Here is a 17527-nt window from a genome sequence, read left to right on the forward strand (position 1 = left end):
TATGCAGAAGCATAGAAGTATTTCAAATAGGTAGAGTAAAACTTCAGTACTTCTTTCAACTTCTTTAAAAAAAGACATAGATCATAGGTTTATGATCCCAGTCATAGATCACAGTCACTGCAGTCTTATTGGATTGCTTTTTTTTTTCCAAGATGAAAAAAGAAATTGGTTCATGGAACTTACCAAATCCACTTTATACTGCCATTTCACATAGTCCATGTCTAATCAAAGCAAAGTACAAATTCATGCTTCAAGGCAGCCTGAAAGTATTCTGCTACACTCAACAGTAAACTATTTCTTCGGTGAAGACAGCTTCAGTGAACCCAGTAACTCAGAGAAGAGTCTGTCCAGCGGAACTGACATTAGTGTTGCACGCAGAACTTACATGAAAAGTGCACTGACGACAAGCTTTTGAGAATAAGTCCGTACCATAAGAGCTTGTGCTTGAAACTACTTTTATAGCTATGGTTATAGTTTCTGTTAAGAGGCACTGCATAAACATGGAGTTAGTCATCTAATGCACTTAATATTTCTCAGCTGAGGACTATCGCAGCTTTACCCTATGTCTAGGTGTGATTATACTTTGGTTTGCTTTACAACAGTAACATTGCACTAGCAATACAGCTCATACTAAAGAGAAGGCCGAAAACACTGCAGACTGGAGGACTGAAAAAAACAATCTGCTCCTTTACTTCTTTTCATGCTTCTTGGTTAATTTTCCTCTTTCTAGCTGGAGGCCCGTACTGCTGTTTGTTCGCTTCTCCTTTTGCTGGCTCTCCTGGGAAACTTGCTGCACTGCTCGGAGGATAGCAGTCTGCACAATCTGCTTGCTGGCGTTCTGCAGCTTAACTTCATCTTGCTCCGTCCCTGGCTTCTCACCTGTTGGAACCAAACAACAAAGAAAGGGAACTAAGCATTTGTGGCTACTCTCTGAACACCTGAAGTATGAAAAAGAGGGGGAAAAAAACCCAGAAGCACTTAGGAAAATGTAGACTCGGTTTCTAATTTAAATGCTTAGGCTAGGTGCTTATTTACATGGCTAGATTTGATTTTAAAGGGTTTTGAGATACACATCTCGGTTCATTCTTAATTGACTGTTGTGCTCACGTATTTCATTAAACAGGATTTGTATTTTACTGTCTGGTTTGAAGCCATGTATTATGAATTATGTCCTGAGAGAAATAAAACAGAGTCAATTAAAGGTCAGCTGCTTTTATGGGAGGTCTACATCTGGAATTGTGAGAAATTCCAATGGTGTTTAAGAACATTCCTTTATTGTAAGCAAATTTTACACAGAGACAAAAAGTAGAATCACCTTTTTACCTTAAGGAAGACACTACGAAGTTCTGGTATACTTGAGGGAAGGGACACAGTCCCGCACCTGGGTGGAGGCAATCCCCAATATCAATGCAGACTGGGTGGTGAATGTATTGAGAGCAGCTTTGTGGAGAAGGATTTGGGGAAACTGGCAGAAGAAAAATTTTATATGAGCCAGCAATGTGCGCTCAGGGCCCAGAAAGCCAATTGCATCCTGCGCTGCATCAAAAGAAGCATGGCCAGCAGGCCAATGGAGGTGATTCCACCCCTCTACTCTGCTCTGGTGAGAGCCCACCTGGAGTACTGTGTCCAGCTTTGGAGCCCTGAGCACAGTAAAGACGTGGACCTGTTGGAGCTGGTCCAGAAGAGGGCAATGAAGATGATGAGAGGGTTGGAGCCCCTCCCCTATGAAGACAGGCTGAGAGAGCTGGGGTTGTTCAGACCAGAGAAGAGAAGGCTCCGGGGAGACCTTATTGTGGCCTTCCAGTACTTAAAGGGGGCTTATAAGAGAGATGAGGACAAAGTATTTAGCAGGGCCTGTTGCGATAGGACAAGGGGTAAGGGTTTTAAACTCAAAGAGGGAAGATTTAGACTACAGATAAGGAAGAAATTTTTTACAGTGAGGGTGGTGAAACACTGGCACAGGTTGCCCAGAGAGATGGTGATGCGCCATCCCTGGAAACATTCAAGGTCAGGTTAGACAGGGCTCAGAGAAACCTGATCTAGCAAAAGATGTCCCCATCCATGGCTGGGGTGTTGGACTGGATGATCTTTAAATGTCCTTTCCAACCAAAATCATTCTACGGTTCTGTGATTCTATGATCTGTAAGGCCAAACCAACCACCAGTAAAATGATCGAACCTTACTCTGTGAGAAAGAAATAATTCATTATCTCTAATGTTTCTTTGAAAGGCCTTCAAAAAATAAACTTATTTCTACCATGTTCACATTATACATGTTCTGGCGAGAAGTGAAATACAAATGTGGTTTAATTCTACTGAAATTGAATAATTAAAAAAACTAAACCAACCTCACACTCTACTGAAATTGTAGTTTGTCTACAACGAACAGGTTAAAACCATGAAAACTTAGAAAACGTATTTTACACTGGAAAAGCTGACTGAATTGGATCACTTGCATTCTTGGCACAGTCAGCTTCCCTGATTCAGTTTGTTCCACTCAGCACTTGAAACAGTGTTTTTTGGATAAAATTCAATGTTACTTAACAGTGAAGTAACAGATATTTCTCTGTTACTCAAATATGAACTCACTTTGTATCACACAATGAATTAGTCGTCTTGCTGGGCTGAAAAGGATCAGCAAACTCAGCTGGTGTTCAGAAGATAATATGTTAACAAAAGTATGGATAAACATGGAATTGTAAATACAAGTTAGTATGTTGGAATAGGCTATGAGGTTATATGAAACATGAAAAATTTGCCAAGCTGTACAGCCATAAACTCCTCCCCCCCCAAATTTATTGTTAAAAACATACCGTCATTAAGCATGTTGCTGTTGAAAATTGCTCAGCTTTCTTTCCTTAGGGATGATTCATTATTTATTTAGTTCTTGCTACTTAATCTACAAAAATCTGAACTTTAAATGTTTTTACATGAGGAAAGTTATCCACAGCAACACCCAGTTGAAAAACACACAGTTTTCCGGTGAATTTCTGCTGAAGGTTTTCAGTTGTTTATCATGGAGCAAAGCCTGCCTGAAAGCCCCACTCTGGTAAGTAAGACCTAGATGACCTCTGCCCAGCTCTAACTCATCAGATGATTCTTTTATTTGCTGGGAAAAGAGACCAAGCACAGAGAACCCCAAACCTCTCTGGAGTACTTCTGCCCTGCCTCTGATGGTTTAGGTATAGTTATGCACAGAAAGGAAATAAGGCAGCTCAAACTCTTAACAATTTTACATCCATATAACACAGTTAGGGTGGTAGTAACCCAGGTAACAACAGCTAATTGGCTTTGGACACAGAAAGAGTCAAGACCGTAGCCTGGGGTGATGTGACCAATGATACCATTGGCAGTTTATGCTGACCATCTAAATTAGAAAGCAATAATGAAAATAATAGCCCTTTTTGAGAGGGTATCTGACGCTGCATAGAGGTCTGAGCCTGTACGGGGACCATTGCGCATAGGAGCTGGGCAGCCAGCCAGGATAGACACATCAAGTAGTCAGGCACGAGCATCCAGTTCCCCTGGGTGTGTGCTGGCCCATCTGGACATGATCCTGGGCAAATGGTTCTAGATGACCCTGCTTGAGCAGTGATTTGGACAAGATGTCTCCAGACGTCCCTTTCAACCTCTAGCCTTCTGTGATTCTAGCTGGTGAGGCTGCCTTAAAACCCAACTTTTCCACTTACTGAAGGAGTAAACAGCATTCTCTGGAAGAGTATTCCCACTATATCCTCTTCTTCCAATTATTCATTTCAAGGAAATCATTTAGCACAAAGCTGTTTTCTGAGAAGCTCATTTATTTATTGATATGTTGGACCTACTCTGGCCAAGAAGAGAGGGATTGACTGAGGAAAGCAGAAATGACTCATGCAAGGATCCCAAAGGGGTTAGACTGGAACGTATCTTTCAAACTGCTGAAACCTTGCTGAAATACAGACTGCCGTGGACATAAACAAAGGCAGAAATTTGAGTGCCTATAGAATTAATCACACATTTTAAGAACTGCATATTTTCACTTAGGTAAAACAGAGACATCACTCATTGTCTAAGTATTTGGTGTTTAGCTAGTCAAAATAAGAGTTACTAGGGTGATAAGATACAATCAATTTCTATCTGTGATTTTTTTTTTTTTCTGGGAAAAAGTTGCAGGATAGCAGAAAGAGCATTCTGCCTACTAGTTTTCCTTGTCTAGTTACTACTTTATTTCTCTTCATGTCAGAAAATCCTTTCTACTTATTCTCTATATTTAAATGCTCACCTGACTTATACAGGAACCCAGCACCCTAATTCTGTAAATAGAGAACTGAAAAATCCAGGTTAAGTGATGTTAAATGCAAGGTAGCAATTTTATCATTAAGACATGACAAAGTCTCTTTAGCATGTTTTTATTACCTTATCTTTCACTTGGTAAGTTTTATGCCAACTAATATAGCTGATGAAAAGTAATTTGCAAACTCCAGCCTGGTTCTGCAATCTAAAGTACAGTTTGAGAGATTCAAAAAGCTCAAAATCTTGGAATGACTGCAGGAATCAGTCACATATTCCACTTTCATCTAAAACTAGTGCCATAATCCAAGGGGAAATGGTGAGTGACCTGCTACACCACTTAGACACACACACAAGCCTACGGGGCTGGATGGGATCCCCCCGAGGGTACGGAGGAAGCGGGCGAAGGTGCTCACCAAGCCACTTTCCATCATTTATCAGCAGTCCTGGCTAACCGGGAAGGTCCCAGTTGACTGGAGGTTAGCAAATGTGACGCCCATCCACAAGAAGGGCCAGAAGGAGGATCTGGGACAGGCCTGTCAGTCTGTCCTCAGTGCCGGGAAGGTTATGGAACAGATCATCTTAAGTGCCATCACATGGCACATGCAGGACAATCAGGCGATCAGGCCCAGTCAGCATGGGTTCATGAAAAGCAGGTCCTGCCTGATAAACCTGATCTCCTTCTATGACAAGGTGAACTGCTTTGTGGACAAGGGAAAGGCTGTGGATGTTGTTTACCTGGACTTCAGTAAAGTCTTTGACACTGTTTCCCACAGGATTCTCCTGGAGAAAGTAGCTGCTCACTGCTTGGATGAGCGTACTCTTCGCTGGGCAAAAAACTGGCTAGATGGCCGAGCCCAAAGAGTGGTAGTGAATGGAGTTAAATCTAGTTGGCAGCTGGTCACAAGTGGTGTTTCCCATGGGTCAGGATTGGGGCCAGCTCTGTTTAATATCTTTATCAATGATCTGGACAAGAGGACTGAAGATACCCTTGGTAAGTTTGCAGACAACACCAAGTTGGGCAGGAGCATCGACCTGCTTAAGGGTAGGAAGGCTCTACAGAGGGGTCTGGACAGACTGGATCAATAGGCTGATGCCAATGGTATGAAGTTCAACAAGCCCAAGTGCTGGGTCCTGCACTTGGGTCACAACAACCCCATGCAACGCTACAGGCTTGGGGAAAAGTAGCTGGAAAGTTGCCCAGCAGAAAAGGGAGGTGTCTTCTTTTCCCAGCTGCTTCTGGGAAGTGTCGCTTATTCTCAGTGCCTACTAAAGTTTGTGGGACTTGAATCATTCCGTGCTGTCATTTCCCAGGCTGAGTGCAAAAATACCACCAGTTAAGAAGGTCTTGGAGAGTCATTTCCCACAAATGGTGTTGAAAACATCAGTCCTTGCAACATCTCTCATACAGCCACAGCGATGACAGCCCAGGTGGCCAAGGCGGCCAATAGCATCCTGGCCTGTAACAGGAAAAGCGTGGCCAGCAGGACCAGGGAAGTGATCATCCCCCTGTACTCAGTACTGGTGAGGCTAAACCTCGAATACTGTATTCAGTTTTGGGCCTCTCACTACTAGAAAGACATTGAGGTGCTGGAGTGTGTCCAGAGGTCAATGAAGCTGGTGAGACGTCTAGAGAACAAGTCTTCGGAGGAGCACCTGAAGGAACTGGGGTGGTTTAGCCTGGAGAAAAGGAGGTTGAGGGGAGACCTTATCACGCTCTACAACAACCTGAAAGGAGGTTGTAGCCAGGTAGGGGGTTGGTCTCTTCTCCCAAGTAACAAGCAATAGGGCAAGAGGAAATGACCTCCAGTTGCACCAGGGGAGGTTTAGAATGGGTATTAGGAAAAACTTCTTCACAGAAAGAGTTATCAAACTTTGGAACAGGGTGCCCAGGGAAGTAGTTGAATCACCATCCCTGGAGGTATTTAAAAGATGGGTAGACGTGGTGGTTTATTGGTGGTTTTTGCAGTGTTAGGGTTGGTTTTGGCAGTGTTAGGTTCATGGTTGAGCTCGATGATCTTAAAGGTCCCTTCCCACCTAGATGATTCTGTGATTTTACTTCTGTACCTTGAAATTCCCCTGGCTCACATGAAGATGTTCTCCATGAAGGAAAATATGCTAGCAGTTTGGAAAAAGACTAAACGCATTTGAAGTAGATTCCAAGTATTCATTACAATTACTAGAACTAATACTAGTTTAAGTCCAAGAATATCTTGTGTGGGAGACATTCTATGTGATGTTTCTGGACTATGGAATATGCCAAGAAAAGTATACAATGAAAATGATAGCTACAGAGAAAAAGCATTTAGCACAGATCAAATCTTGAAGAACTTCACTCCGGTTGCATATGGACCTTTTCTCATTTACACACTTCACTTCCAGCCTCCAATCAAAGTAGTCTCCTGCACTTTCTGTTGACATTCCCTGTGTCTTTTCCCTTTCAGTTTGCTACAAGTTAAATTTATTATGCTTCATAAACACTCCTACTAAGTAACACTAAGAACTCAACAACAGTTCATTTGTTTGAATCAGCAGTTCAGTTCTCTACCATATGTTTTCATAGAATTATTGGGAATATTATCATGAAGCTGAACTACTACAGGCACGACCTTGCTCTTGCAAAGATGCAAGTCCATCCCAGATCCACTAATAGTGACAATGAACAGTCAGGGAATGAGACACCCTTCAGTGGGTGCAGAATCAGTGATTTAGAGGGTAAAAGAAGCAACATTTCTCACATGGTAAGTGATCAGGGGTTAAATGGTGAATAAGCTATGGTAGGAAGGAAATTTAGACTCTTGAAGAACATGGACTAGAAATAATTCATCCTATACTTTTGGGGAAGACATTAGTCATGGATGAGCGGCATGACCATGAATGTACATCCAATCTCAAGAAATTTCTACTGTCCCTCAGTTATCCCTTTTGCTTCTTCACCTGTGTGAGGTTATTGCTTTTCCCAGGAGAAAAATAATGCCTTTAATTTTAATTCACCTTTCCTCAAAGCATGTGACACATATGCAGCTCACCATGTCTTCCTGCAGGTTAGGTCTCATTCTGTCCTGAGGCACAATACAAACACTACATTTGAAAAGAACAGCTTAGCTTATATGACAGGTTCCATGAATCCCAAGAGCCATGCATCAGAAGTCAAAAGTTTATGTTCTACTTCACAGGAATAGTAAATGCAGTTTAATTTCAGCAAATGAATGCCACTAAAGTTATTCTTCTGGAAAAAATAAATTTTTGTGTAAATAGCTTTGAGCTTCACCATATCTAGAGCTAACAATGAAAATCACATTCCTCTCAGCAAACTTCTGAGAAATGTAGAACTCACAATTGCCTAAAATGTATTCCCTTGTTAGCTACAATTTTAGTTCACGCAAAATTTCTGAAGCTGAAAGAGCCACGAAGCAAATACTTTTTCTTCATTTTTACATGGGACTATGCAGGTATATCCTTTAACCAGAAAACTTACTATTTCTTTTATCAATGTATTGCTTTGAATTGCAATAGTTAACCATTATACTATTTTCTGCAGCATTGCAACATTAGAATTTTTTTTTTTCCATTATTAATAAAAAATAACAATAATCCAATGAAAATAATGCTCTCTGGTAAATCTATTTAAATTCTATTGAAAATTACTACTGCAATTTTTATAATCCAACTGACAGTACTAGTGAAATTTTAAATGGAATTAAAGTATAAGTAAGCAAGACTGTGTTGATGAGACTTCATCACAAGGTCCTATATGGATGCATGGGAGCTGTATTTACAGAAAAAAGTTGCAGGATATTACCTAAATTATGTTTATAAACTGTAGATCTTTCAAAAAAATTAAAGAACCTGGCAGGTTTGTAACGACGTATGTGTATATGTTGTAGTAATTAACAGTAACATTCTTTGCATCAATACTGGTATTCTTCTACTACAGGAAATGAAGTTCAGTTCTTTAACCTCCCATTAGCATTAGGCGGTGATATTGCTCTCCATCTTGCTGGTCACAGCATGGAAGTTCCAGGTGAGCTGCTTCTGGTGAATATTTTAACCTGTGAATTGAAACAGTTAAAAAATCTCCTTCTTCGATTTGCCTTATAGGTTGGTGCTAGGATTTCAGTGCTAGAAGCCTGATTTGAAGAGGAGATATCAAATATGAGGCTGCACAGCATCCATAATCAGGAAATGTTGATGAGTCATGTTAATTACATACAGAATGAATGAACACGGCAGCCAGCCAGGGCTGAAGGCTTTCCAACACATATGCACAAACCCAACTTTATGCATGAATGTCATGAAGTCATTTACAGGATTAGAGACCCAATTTGTCCCCATGTCAGTAATGAAGCCAGTTCAGAGACCTCAGGAAAAGGTCCTACAATGAAGTTGTAAATTTAATCTTAAAAAAATAAGAAAGGTATTCTTAACTGTATTAGAATTAATTCTATCCAGTACTGTTTCTCGTGCTCTAAAATTGAACTATCCTGACTGATAACTGTCAAGTGTTGGAGGACAATAGTCAGTTGCCGTGATTCCTTGAGGAAGAAGGGAGGACACTGAACGTATCAGAAATGCTAAAAGTACTTTCATATAAGATCATCGTGTTTTTCCAATTCCCTAACCTGTGGTGGGCAGGGGATTTTAAACACTCACTTTCACTAGAAAAGTCACAGGTCAGCTCAGTTACGTTTACTGCCCTAGCCTCACTCCTTAACTCCTGCTATACAACCAGCATGGAAGAGGAACCCTATCAGGAACGGGGCCGGCACAGAGTAGTTTGGTCTTCAAAACAAATGATAAGAACAGGAACAACCTGGGTCTGAACACAAATCCAGGAGGAATGGAAGGGAGGAGGAGAAGAGCAGAAATGCAGATGTCTCAAAAGACATAATATCATCTCCAGACTAATACTTCATTGTATCTTTTTTATCCAGACATTAGGTACATCTGAACTGAGTTTTTGTAATTTTTTTTTTTTCCACTGAGTTTTGCTCTTTCTTAAGAGAAAAGAATATCTGGAAGTCTCTTCAGTTTGTTTGCTGTTTAAAATTTACCTTTTTGAAGACTCCAGTGAGTTATTTCATACTATTTGAAATATGCCAGCCAAAATGAAGCTTCCAAAGTTTTTTAGATTAAGAAGTTGTTGGGATCTACAGATACATTATCTATTATTAAGCATTTTCTCAATATGTTTTAGTAAGATTTCTTGCCATACTTTACAGATTATACACTTCAATCTGTATATTTTCTAGATATTTTCACACATAGCAATAAATTCACTCTGTAAAGACTGTCTTTTCAGCTTTGAAGACTGGATGTAGTTCAAAGTAGTAACCACTGAAAATTCTGCCACACCCAAACCCGTAAGTGTGATTGTGGTCCCAGAAGGAAAATTTCTGCATCTAATACTGCAAACTAACATTAACTTATAAGGGTTTTTAACTCCTACAGTAGAGTTTAGTGTATTAAAAATAAGACACTTCCTAAAGAACATTTGTGACCAGCTGCTCTGAAGTTAATGAAAAACCTAAATTCTCTTCATCTGTACAATTTTGCTATTTCTTCTAGGGAGCATACTTCAAATACTAAAATAGGAAATCTCTCTGCATCACATGCTGTGCTTCTCCCATGGAGGGAGAGATCCAATGGCACAAATACAGGTGACCCATATATCATCTAACTCCCCGTGCCTTCTATTTTCTACTGTTTAGGTGCTCAGAGATTCTTAGCCAAAAAGAAAACATTAAGCATAGAAAGCTAGATAACATTTAGGTCTTCTGAATCTGTACCAAAAAGCTTATTGGTGGACCTGCATAAATACCCACTGAAGTACCCAGCTTTGCTAGGTGTTAGAAGATTTTTGGTATCCACCGCTGTATAGCATAAGTGGAAGTAAAGTTTTCAACGGAGGCATATTCCACTACTGAAGTTTTATTTTGCTAGCTGTTGTGTTTATATTTCTGCAATACTTGTGGGTTTTGGTCTTGGAGAACTATGTGCAGGTTAGTTAAAATTTGCAATATCTGAATCTTTTTTTTTTTTTTTTAAGTGAAGAAAATAGGGAAGAGGTTATGTAACTTGTCAAAAGCCAGCAAATCAGTGAAAATATCCTGCTACATTTTAGATGTATTTCAATTTATACCAGATTATTCATAGTCTAATTTCAGAAGTCTAGCTAAAACTCAGGTGAAGCAGAGCCCTTTCTTATCTCTAAAAAAACCCCACCCCAAACCCCACAAAACATACAAAACAGTCTAGAAGAACTTTCCTGCTTATCTTAGAATGTGAGCAGTTTGAAAGCTGTACACAAAGCTATTAGTAATTGACTTGAGATTTTTTTATATATAAAGTATGTATGTATATACACAAACTCAGAAGAGAAAGTGAATCAAAGATTATATAAATTTAAAGTGTACCTTGAAAGAGTAAAAACCAGGGTTTTTTCATAGCTGTAGTCTTGACAGCATCCCTGTTTGCAACAGGATGCCATGACATGCTGTTTTCCCCTCTTGGAGCTAATACTCTAACTTCACAGAGAAATATTTTCAGCTCTATTCAGAAAACTTACTTCAAGACAAAATGTACTGCCAATCTGCAAGTATTTAGCAGAAGCAGTAATAGATATGCACCCCCTCCACACTGACAAATGGTGAGTGGATCAAAGTAAAAAAATACAGTGTCATTATATCAAATATACATACTACAAAGTGAAGCAAATGTAAGTAATCCACAGGAGATTATATTTGCCTTACCATTAGAGAAATATTTTAGTAGAATACAGCTCAATTTACTTCTTCAGGCAGAAAATTTCAGACTCTCTGGACGAAGTAAGACAGCATCTTCTAATAACATGACTCCAGGCATTTGCAGGGTCAGACAACAGCAGCACAGAAGTCACCTGCCTTGACTTCCCTGGCAGGGCATTCTAAAGGAACCTGAAGCATTTTATGGCTATTCAGGTCAGCTTTTCATTTCTGCTAACATCAGTAAAGATTCTGCTCCAATTGCAATCCCTTCAAAAATAATAAATCTTGTTCTGTAGGACCTTGCAAATTATTATGGAAAGAACACACTACAAATGGATAACCAGTACTTAGGTAATTTCAGAAAGTCTATAAAGAACTTATGAATACATTGCTTGCAAAGAATATTTGCTTACTTTAGTATTTGTAAACTTAATACAATGAATTGTGTCCTCAATAAAATCCTTAACAGACAAGATTGAGCATATAGGAATAAATCTACCTCTTGCTGTATTTTACAGTAAGTGCATTTAATTTCCATTATCATGATAAAGCTTACAAGGTTGGAATCATATTATTAATGTCTATAACAAGTACAACAGAGCAATTCATCTGGAAGAATAATGATTTGGAGGGAAAAACTTTAGAGGTCAGTGTAACTCATTCCTTTTGTACATTCACTGTTTGACTTTCCTGCTCAATACATGGAGCCCCTACACAGTGCCAGTAAGGATGTTAATAATGACTGTATCACTTATTACCACCATCCCACAACTATGAACACCTCTTTTAATACAGGCCACTACACAGCCATTGTGAAGACAGAATTCTTTTCTCTGCTAACCTGAATAGGATTCAACCCAGTGATAAGGGACTGAAAGGTGCCAGCCTCAGTTGTTTAAGCCTTCAGTTCCGTTAAAAATAATTTGAAAAAGTAAATTCTGCGCCCATTTTTAACACTATATTGATTCATACTTTAAAGAAATACTGCACCTAGAACTGTTGACTACTTTTTAAGCTTGCTAATTTCATCACATTTCTGAATATCTATGAAGTAAGTTTCTTTCACCTCACTAATGAGATCTGCTAGTGGAGCTTCACAGCAGGGGAAAGACCAATGTGTCACTGGGGAGAGGTCACCATAAGAAACAATTTTTCCTCAGTGAAAAAGAACAAGAGATTTCCTCCTATATGATTTCTTCCCACCAGACAACAAACACTTTGAAGTATTGTTGAGATCTCTTAGCTGCAAATACATTCAGTCAGATACTTTTGGGGGGCAACTGGCCTGCATACTCATACCAGCCATCACAAATTCTGGAAAGAAACGCATTATATATCAGATTGCATGAGTTCTGCAAAACTGCCTTGCCTGTAGCCTCTGAATTATGTCCATGACATGGTCTTTGTCAACACTAAGCTCATGAGAAGGAATCCTGCATGTAAATACTATTACATCTTAGGCGGGCAGGGGGGCAGAGGTTGGTACTGCAGAACTTGGAGCATTAACACAATGTAGCACAGAAGTTAGCAGGGACAACGACTGTACCCTGCCTTACTACGATTGTTCTCATGGGTGAAGAGCACTTCATAACCAAGAGTCCCAGAGTATCACATTCTGTGCAAACACTGGAGATATCCCACAAGAGGTTATTGGCAGCAAGTTTTCCATTCATTAACAGGTCCCTCCATAGTGTCTTGATTTGTGCACTGTGGACAATGTTCTCCACAGTACCTGTAACACTATAATCAAAAAAGAAAAAAAGGCTATCAAGAAATTTCATGTCTTCACATCCCAGAGCACAACAGGTTTGTTGCCTTCCCAGCTTTTCCGCTAGATAAGATCAGGACTATTCAGACAAGTAAAGAACATCTGTTTCAGCGTGCAGCTGCTATGTCTTCAATTGCAGTTTAATGAGATTCCTAAAATGTTTGGTACAGGATGTGCTTCTGATCTTCAGTGTCATTATGCAAGTCTGCTATACTGCTCCTAGTTTAAAAATGTTAAGAACAGCTGCGCTGCTGAAAAGCTAGTTGAAAAGCTATTGGCATTGCTATTGTAAGAAAAAGGTGCTGAGCAGTGAATATTCTGACCTCTCTAATGTCTATCTTTAAACTTTAAGTGTGTTCACACATCTTTTTTTACATAAAAATATTGATGCAAAAAATGAGTTCTACCTCCTTCTCCTTCTTTTGGGATTGCAGGGTCACGAGTAAAGCCCGTGTGCTCCTAGTTATGGAGAAAATGTCAGGTGAGAAGGAATTCTTCAAATTACACTGAAAAATAACAAGATTCACCTGAAAGATGAAATCACACAATTCAAAGTAGATATAAGCTTAAAGGATGGGAGTGTTCAGACACTGAAAAAAGCTGCCAATGAAAATGTTGCAATCTCTCTTGATGTATTCACATCAAAACTGATTCCTTTCCAAAACATATTATTTAGCCAAAAATACAAACTCCTGTTCAAGCAAACACAGCTCCTTACAGTACTGACAGGTGAGATGGCCTGCAATGACTCTGTAAATTGATGATTTTTTTTACAGTCTTACATTACAGAGTAAAATTCTCAAAACATACTGAAATAACCACTGAAATGATAAACCAGCAAGAGTTGCTTAGAAAACCCATTAGGTAGCTCAAATATCCTTAACATGTTTCTGACTTTACTCCCAACCTAGTTTTAAAAATGCAGGCCATCTTTGTGCTATGCTAGTACATACACGTAAGGGCAAAGGTCTAAGATATAAGTGATTGAGTGACATGCAAACTAGCATCAGAAAAAAAAATCCTTGGAGCATGAAAAACAAGTTTGTGTCCCACTTGTTCAGGCAAATCAGCAGTAAACAGTATTACTTTAAATTTTATTTTACCTTTCCACTTGAAAAAGTTTTAGGGCTGAAAATAAGCATGGAATATACCCACAGTCATTTTTGGGAAAAGTAACTGAAAGCAATTTGCAAAGAGTTAGTATGATATTGATTAGCACCATTTAAAATTATTGTTAAATCTTACAGGTTCATTTAAAAACAAAAATAAGTTTATTACTGATCAGATAGCCTGATACTGGAAGTGATCACTCCTTTGTAAACTAGTGCTGCAGCAAGAGAAGAAAGCTTGCTGCATTCTATAGTTTTTGCTGATGCTTTAGAACAAATAATGTTTTAATAATGATTGATTCCTTAGCTTAAAAGGATGGATGTTTAATCTGTGGAGTTATTTATAGTTACCATTATTCTATATGCTAATTTGTCAGTGATTTATTTATTTTTTTTTTAAATTCTGGAATACACTACCTTCTGAAGTTTTCTAAGAAAATCTGCCAATTCAAAAATGATGACTTCTCTGCTTTTTGACCTAATCCAAAACCTTGAAATTTCATGCTTCTCTACTACAATCCATGCATACCTCCATCCTTACATCTGACAATCAGTGATACTTTTTTGACTGCTTCTCAGGCTGCCTGAAGCAGTTCCATTCAGGAAAAGTAAAGAAGCTAAACTTTGCAATGTGTACCTTGTCCGCATTTCCATTACATGGATCATCCCCTGTTGTAAGGGCAGCACGTCATGTGGGAATCCCCCAGGTACAATGAACTCCCAGACATCTCAGAGTTCATATTGCATTTCCTATACACCAACCTATCATCAGTCAACCAGCACAACAAAGTGCAATGAAGCCCCAGTCAGATCAAACCAAGTAAGGAAAAAATGTACTTTTCTCAGTTCCTTTTTCTGCAACAGACTCAAAGTTAATTAACACTGGGTATGAACAAAGACCACCTATGAATAGTAGCTTTTTGCATAACTGTAAATAGCAACATACTGTCTAAAATGAGCCAGAAAGTCCAACTTTGAACAGGAAATAGTGGCCTTTTTGTAAAAAATTTTTACCTATCTATCTCAGTAATATCCAGGCCTTTTTTTTTGGGGGGGGAGAGGGGAGTGTTGGTTTTTTTCTTTTGTGGGTTTTGGGTGGGAGGTGTTGGGTTTTTTTTTTTGCTGGTTGCAAAATTTAGCGAAAAGAGCTGAAGCTTAACAGGAAAGTATCTATTCAGCCAATAGTTGGCTTCACCTTTTAAAAAGTATATTTAAACTTGGTAAGTTTCTTCTACTTAACAATTTATAAACAGCATATTAATTCAGTGCTCTCCAACAACGTATCCATTACTTTAAGGAAATAAGAATCATCTTATTCATATGCAAAATCTGATCTTTGTCTTCAGATAAACAAGCTCCATTATTTTTTCTGGAAAAGTGTTTCCTTTTGGTTATTGTTTTCTTTTCTTTTTTCCACACCCATCCTGGAAGGATGTTTACCATACTAAGCCTACCCATTTATAGTTAGACAAATCTTTTTCTTCCTTCTGCCTCCCCCCGCAAGAAATAAAGAAACAGAAAATAAGGTCATTCATCACAGTGAGATAAAATCAGAAAGTTGACTCAAGAAATGAAACTCAATTTCTTAGTAAACTTAGAGAATTCCTATATCATATAGCCTTAAGCACTAGAAGAAGACGTTAAAGATGTACAAACCCCTGATTTCTTTTTTTTTTTTAAATATCTGAAAAAGAGATAATGCCAAGGCAGGGCTGGTTTACAGTAAAGAAAAGCAATAAAAAAAATGCAATCTACTCAGGCTTGCTCTGTCTGAATACAAGAGATTGTCAAGCCCCTCTGATTGCTTTATCATCTCTTCTACAAATTCCTACTTAGTTACCTTATGTATATTATGACAATATTTGCAACGAAACCATGGGCTTTTCTTTGTATAAAAGCCGACTGAAGAATGACTATACAAGACAGATTATTTTTTTTTCTTTATGGATTAGAGTGTGCAAAGAACAATTCATGTAGTTATTAATGAGATTTGGGGTTTGTTCATTGTCAGCCTTTGGGGAAAATAAGCACGTTTTCATTATTTTAGAGGTAATCTCTTCCTGCAGGGTTTCAGTCCCATGGTGCATTTCAAAAATTAGTTCAGTTAATGGTGACAGACCGTCAGATAAAAGGAGTTCAGAAAAGAGACACTAATACCAGAAGGTGTACTACAAAAACCAGTGGCTGGTTCTATTAAGATAAATAATTTGGTCCCAATTTCAGAACAGACTGCATGGGCAAGTATCAAATTAGACAGCAACTGGGCAGTTAAAGAGACAAAATTAACTTCTGACTGTTGAAAAAGGATATTAATTTCTCCAAAAATTAAACTTTGTTGCATTAGCAAAGTCAACCCCAAGATCATTTTTGTAATGAATGTATAAAGCTTTTGGATTCTTATCCCTTCTCAGACTGGGTATAGAATTTCAAAGGAAGACAAAATTTCTGTTAGCTTTGTAAAACAAATGTATTAATAGTTACTCATTGTCAAGTTGCAGACTTTATTTTCCCTTTTCTATTGACCTACTATTTTTACTGACAATTATGCATCTTTAAAGAAGTTAATTGCAAGTCATTTCAGTACAGAAGACATTATACATGACTTACATTCATATCCTGGAGCTACTGGGCCTCTCATCCCTTTCTGAACAAACTGCTTATTTCCAATCAGAATGTACCAAGTCCAACTCAGATTCCCTGTAGTTTCCCTTTTTCTAGGGTGTAGCACATATATACTACAGAGCAGAGATTCTGCACCCTTATAAAGCAAGGTCTCGAATTAGCCATGAGCTCATGCTGAAGTGTTCAATTTTGTCCCAGTAAAAACCGGCCTGAAGAAACTTTCTGTTCTCGTCCATTCAAATAATTGTGTTTGTGTGTGCAGAAATTTGTAAAATATCTCTATGAGTTTCAGGGATTGTCTCATTGGCAGCCGCCAGCGTGGGTGCCAGGGGGGACTCACTCTCCAGTAAGTGCAAGGCCAAGTCCTGTTCCTGACCTTTTTGTGCAATCTGACAAACAGTCCCCTGCACACTTGTATAGGAGGCTCCTGTCCCTGATGGGAACTACAGGGGTGACCCTCATAACCTCCGGCTCCACAGCTAAACACATTCTAAGCTAAGACAGCTCCTTTGAAACCGCCTGTCTCCGCTCGGCGGCAGCTCTGGTTCAGCTGTTACCCCCTCCCCCGGAGTAGCTCTCCGGCACGGTCAGGGCCTTCCCGCTGGGCTCCCCCGACTGGGCACGAGAAGCGGCTGCCCTTACCTGGAGCGAACACCATGGTGCCGCCCGGGCGCGGCGCGGCGCAGCTCAGCACCTCGGACAGCTCCCGTCACCGCCACGGCTCCGCACCTCGGACAGCACCCGGTTCACCGCACCGCTCAGCACCTCGGACAGCGCCCGGTCCCCGCACGGCGGCGGAGGCGGCTGCGGGCCGCGGTCCCTCCCTCCACAATGCGGCGGGGCGGGGAGGGGGCCGGGGCGCAGCGCGGCCCCGCGCCTCCACCGCCCGCACGGACACACACACACACACACGCTTCTCAGGGAATCATCACTGCCACAACTCGTTGCCCTGCAGCGGCAGCAGGGGGAAAGGCAAAGCGCAGAAAGGTAATAGCGATCTGCCCAGCAGGGAGA

The 17527-nt window shown here is 39.8% G+C and overlaps 1 protein-coding gene across 1 annotated transcript; it reads right to left on the minus strand.

Annotated features, from left to right (window-relative positions):
• Positions 1-688: 688 nt before the first annotated feature.
• LOC104281921 (chromosome unknown open reading frame, human C18orf42) lies at positions 689-17171 on the minus strand. Its single transcript, XM_009879982.1, has 2 exons — positions 17156-17171; positions 689-879 (listed from the first exon to the last, which is right to left on the minus strand). The coding sequence occupies exons 1-2, from the start codon at positions 17169-17171 to the stop codon at positions 689-691; spliced, it is 207 nt and encodes a 68-aa protein (XP_009878284.1).
• Positions 17172-17527: the final 356 nt, after the last annotated feature.

Source organism: Charadrius vociferus, unplaced genomic scaffold (genome assembly GCF_000708025.1).
Source record: "Charadrius vociferus isolate BGI_N301 unplaced genomic scaffold, ASM70802v2 scaffold202, whole genome shotgun sequence".
Taxonomy (NCBI): Eukaryota; Metazoa; Chordata; class Aves; order Charadriiformes; family Charadriidae; genus Charadrius; species Charadrius vociferus.